The sequence below is a fragment of the Leiobunum rupestre genome, chromosome 2 (genome assembly GCF_980474605.1).
Source record: "Leiobunum rupestre chromosome 2, qqLeiRupe1.1.hap1, whole genome shotgun sequence".
Lineage (NCBI taxonomy): Eukaryota > Metazoa > Arthropoda > Arachnida > Opiliones > Sclerosomatidae > Leiobunum > Leiobunum rupestre.
The window spans coordinates 54,809,832-54,815,272 of NC_143385.1; the positions used below are offsets into that span (position 1 = coordinate 54,809,832).

The 5,441-nt window shown below is 33.1% G+C and overlaps 1 protein-coding gene across 1 annotated transcript; it reads left to right on the forward strand.

The window, feature by feature from the left end:
- Positions 1 to 1,544: 1,544 nt before the first annotated feature.
- Positions 1,545 to 2,699, forward strand: LOC149958429 (uncharacterized). Its single transcript, XM_090167180.1, has 4 exons — positions 1,545 to 1,586; positions 1,649 to 1,758; positions 2,283 to 2,388; positions 2,476 to 2,699. The coding sequence occupies exons 1-4, from the start codon at positions 1,545 to 1,547 to the stop codon at positions 2,533 to 2,535; spliced, it is 318 nt and encodes a 105-aa protein (XP_090023306.1). The 3' UTR covers positions 2,536 to 2,699.
- Positions 2,700 to 5,441: the final 2,742 nt, after the last annotated feature.

The window sequence follows — 5,441 nt, forward strand, 5'->3', positions numbered from 1 at the left end:
TCCACAACTTAATGTGTCTTTTTCTATATTAGCTAACTATAAAATAACACGTTCACTTAACCACTTGACACGGCAAACATTCTAATACAGAAAGAGTAATAAAACATTCTGTCATTTAAAAGGAAAACACGATATAATCGATTTGTCATGCGCAAGACACTCAGCATTTCATGTTGACAATGATAGATCACTCTTCGAAATGGTTTGAATTTTAAGCTTTTGCAGAGGATCTGGAATCGAAAGCTTCACTGGAAAAATAAGCGTTTGTGTAAAATAGTGAGATTGAACCTATCGTCCTGTAAAGTTCAGTTACAACCAAGACCCCTCACCTTATTACTGCCGAACGTAAGTAGTGAATTACACACTAATTTCAACTAGTCCCTTTTTAAAACATGCTCTCTCATATATAACGGGATGATGTAAAAGAAAAGATAAAAAGGCTTAAGTTTAATTGATTTTGTATTATAATTAAAGGCATGGAGTTTTTTTCGAAAATCTTACTCTTTTTAAAAATAGGGCAGTATTGTTAAAATTTTTGATTTTTTTTGGCGATTTTAAGCTGTGAACCGTCTCATCCATACTATAACTATTATAATAGAATGCAATTTTGAAAATATTTAGTATTACGGTACAAAGATGCCGGGATCGTGACGGTGCGAGAAAATTCAGATGCGACCTTTCGTAGTTACAGATATTTCGATCTTATCATTAAAAACTTAAGCACTAATAAGACCATTTTCTAGTAATTGAGAACGCCCGAGTTTCAATACATCAAAAAGGTATCATGTTAGATCTATGAAAAAATTACGTATGATTTAACCGTAAATTTTCAGATTTGAATCCCCATAAGGTGTAGATACAAATATTCTGATTAACCAACGTTAAATCATTCAATTATACAAACGATTTCATTTCACATAATAATTAACATTTTTTGGAATATCTGAGAGACGCGCCTATGAGGTGTTACCTTAAATGAGGATATACATATTTTCATCGAAATCGAATTTTTTAAGCTCTTTCGCGTCCATTAGTATAGCTACAAGTTATGTTTTCACCCAAACTTGGATGACCTACGGATATTTTTTTCGGATATCCGAAGGACTATTAAATTATGCGAAAATGTCGGTGCACACAACCGAATTCTGGTAGAATTATCCGTCACCTTGGGAAATGGCCGCAATTTTTGTGTAGGTCGAATCATAGCTAACGGCTAGCCTACATTGGCTTTTAGCGCAATAAAAATACTTAAATTTGATTTTAATTGTGTAAAATTGTGAAAGAAACTTTAAACCTATCCAGAATTCTAATTACAAAATCTATCAAGATTCAAGTTGTTTTGATTAATCAAAAAGCTATTTAAATCAATATTAGAAACATAATTAAGGATTAAAAACAAAAAATTACTGGAATGTGTTAGCCATTATTTCTTGATCAGTTTGTCTACTCTTAATAAACAAAAAATAGTAAGTTAAAATTTTTGTTATTTATAGTCATTATCAAGATCTACGAAACAATTTTGTAGTACTCTGTCACCAAAGAAAATGACACTGAAAGTAGATCAGATCAGATGGTATTTTCCTGAAGTATGCCGTTTACATTTAACAACACCAGTTAGTTTTGATTTAATTTATAAAACCCTTATTAGGTTATGGTGGCCGATTTATTGGAAGTTGTCAAGAATAACGTGTTTCAGCCGTCCATTCCACCTTATGTGTCTGTTTATCAGTATATTCTGCACAACGTTAAGAACGTAAGGTAAATAACTTCATTATGAGCACAATGATAAGTTTAAGGAAAAGTCCAGGTTGGGTACAACTTGGGTCTATTTGAAACATCATGTTTAAATATACTCAAAAATATCAGTCGTAAAATTGTATCTTTTTTTAATGACGAGAAATTAATTTTTAAACGAGCGAAATTAACCCGCCAAGCGAGCTGCCATTTTCTTTCGCCGTCCCTCCGCTGACCGCCCGTGGAGCAAGCGCGCGCAGGGAACAGAGCGCTGCTATAGCGCGAACAGAGCGTGATTAAAGTCCTTAAACGTCACCGCGAAACAAAATGGCAGATCGCTTGGCGGGTAAATTTGGCTCGTTTAAAAATTGATTTATCGTCATAAAAAAAGATAAAATTTACCGACTGATATTTTTGAGTTTATTTAAACATGATCTTTCAAATAAATCCAAATCTCCCCCAACCTGAACTTTTCCTTTAATCTAACACAAATAAAAAAAATTCTTAATTTCGATTATATCACCAATAAAACCTATTTTTATTTCCAGTTTAGAATTCGTCAAGGAAAACGTTCTAACTGAGAGTCTGAACAAACTGGGAATTAGTGATAGTTTCCAGGTCCCTCAAATATTATCTTATGGAATATCTTACAACGTACTTTTGAAATTTAAATATTATTTTGTCTGATCCTCTTATTAATAACTACATACACTACAAACGTTTCATAGATAATTGACACAGGTCCTTTATTTTGGGCAAACGGAGTCAATGATATTGGTATTCCATCGGAAGTACACATGACGCCTCTATGTAACACCGGAAGTTATTCAATTGTCAGTGCGATCAGATCAGAGAACGTTAACAAGTCCGGTGTTTATTCTATCTTAGGACTCTCAATAGATGTGTGGATAGCTACTGCGTTTTTCGCGTTCACCTTAGCAATTTTATTTCGCTTTTACAGAAAACTAATTTATTCTTCATCAAGAAATAATTTTATTCATTGCTTGTGGTACTTCATGACGGACATTCTTCAAAATGGTAAAAACAAATATAGAAATATTAAATGAGATAATTTTTAAGAAGCTTGACGCAATAGGTGTTTTCGTTAGATAAAATAATTCTTTTATTAGCTTCTTAATCGAGCTTATGACCTTTTTGTTACCTAATTCCTCCTCTGTATAAAAATTTACAGGTGAATACTGTGTTATCTCACAATTAACTAATGGCCAGGATTTTCTGCTGTATTGATTTATATTTTCCTCAGATCTCTAGTTAGCCTAGATGGCGCCGTGGGCTTAAGATTCGTTTTAATTGGGTCGCATGAGAAATTGACATGCTGTTTGATAAATTAACATTTTTTTTAATGTTCTATAGCATTAACACAAGTTATTTTTAAAAGAATTTCGAAAAGATTATATTGCTTGGACAATTTTACATTATTTAATTTGTTTCCTGCCGCAGATTCGCCTCAGCATGTCCACCATTCTTAATGTCCTAGTTGAGAAGGAGCCCACATGCTCAAAAGTTACCAATGCCTACCCACAAGATGAAAGACCCATGAGTGCGGAACTTTAATAATTTATCGATTAAATATTTTAATAAAACATTCTATATAATGAAATGACAATCTAATTGATTGGTTTTTATTTCGTTGACCCTAAAACGGGTGTTAGTTATAGGGTTACCTCGTAGGGCTAGCTGTGGCGCATCTGCGGTGAATTAAGCGCTTTGTATTAAACCGAGCTCTGTGGTATAACCTTTCGGAACTATCGCGCAATTGAAAAGCCAATGAAAAGGGAAGCGAGTCACCTCGAAGTAGCCGCAAAGGCGATGACAGGTCGGGATTAAGCAAAACGGCGGCGAGATAATTTAGAACGCGAATAAAATGCGAGTAAAAATCCGTAATCGGGAGATAGGGCTCGGAATTATCCGTTATATACGCGGTTATTTGTGGCTAACCGAAAAATATCTTAGTTTTAAACGCCTTTTCATCGTTCTGCTTAGGGAATGGTTCATTTTTTTTATAGATAATATCATTGAAATTTGATTAGAAAATAATAATTGTTAAATAAAGTATGCAATTTCTCATTTTAATTTTAACCGTTTCGTTTAGGAAAAATATAATTGTTTTAATAAAAAATTTCATAAAATTTTATTGAAAAAAAAATTCGTTACAGATATTATGCGGTTTCTTAACCCAATATTTACCGTTATGTTTAGAGAATAGATAATTGTTTTTATAAATAATTTTCATTATAATTTGATGTGAAAAAAATTTTCGTTAAACATATAATGTGGTTTTTTATCTTTATGTTTACCGTTATGTTTATTGAACAGATAATTAGCTATATAAATAATTTCGTTACAATTTGATTCGGAAATAATAATCGTAAAATATACAATGCAGTTTTTTATCTCTATTTGAATCTATTTAAACCTATTATTACATAAAAAATATTGTATTTAAATGTCATAAGAAATTAGTGAGTTTTAATAATGTTAAGTAAATCTAGGTTCCCTTTTGTTGTGAAAGGGAACATCCTAAAAGTAATATTTAAAGTCGATAGATGGCTGTACGGTTATTGAAACTCGCTTTTTATATTTTAATAACACCAACAATAATTTTACTAATTTTTTGATTACATTGAGCAGTTCAAACATTTGCACGTTCCGGGCAAACTTGTTTTTTCATTTAGACAACTAAACTTTATAAACAACAAATATCAACTGTCAGTGGAGGACAGAGGGAAATTACCACCCGTTGCCAGCCAAACCGGGGCCGATATAAGCCCCCTCTCTGTATTTCTAGGTGCTCCTAGGGGGGGGGGGTAATGAAGATATTTCCCAGGATGGACTGTTAAATATTTAATCCGGCCCACTAACGGTTCTGAGTTAATTGAAACCACCGGTCTTTGGATGATTATGCATGCCGCACTAGTCTCAGAGAGGCTTTACTGTAAACATCAGAAATGACCAAAAAAATCATGATTCGTCAAAAATAACTTCAGGTGTAAGCACAATACACTCGAAATAATGGCAAATACAGTACACTCTATTCGAAAAGTCTACGGCTTTCGTGATCATTTCACCGCGAGCTTGTTTTTTTTCGATAGTTAAACAGTAATAGTTTTTCAATATTTTACTGTTAGCGTGGTGAACCGTTACACTTCGTCCGAACGAATGGATAATTACACCCGTGTTTACTTTACTAGCTCGCCAACGGTGAATTATCTGATTTAAAAATATATAAAAGATAGCTAAGCCGATTATATCTGATAAGATCTGTTTAAAAAAATCAGAATTGAAATTAATGTTTTACATAAAAAATTAGACTAAAGACGCTCGAATTATTTGACTATGGTTTGTTATGAAGGAGGTTCGTTTTCCCCGATAATTTGTTTAATTCCAACACAACAATAGTGGCAAATAAAAAAGGAAATTTCCTTAACCGATTGAACTTTCATGGATAAAATTGGTAAATATATCTAAATTAAAATGTGGTATTAAATAATTCATCACTCCACAATGGAGTGCATTTACTAGTGGATAACCGTTATCCGATCACCGAGCCCTATCGGGAGTACCCTAGTATTAGCGGAAAAGGCGTACCCCTGGCTAAAACTTTGTTCGGGGCGGTATAAGACACCTGTTAGACATCGTCATAGAGATAAGTATGTTTAGAACACGGCATCTTCTATATATTTCTG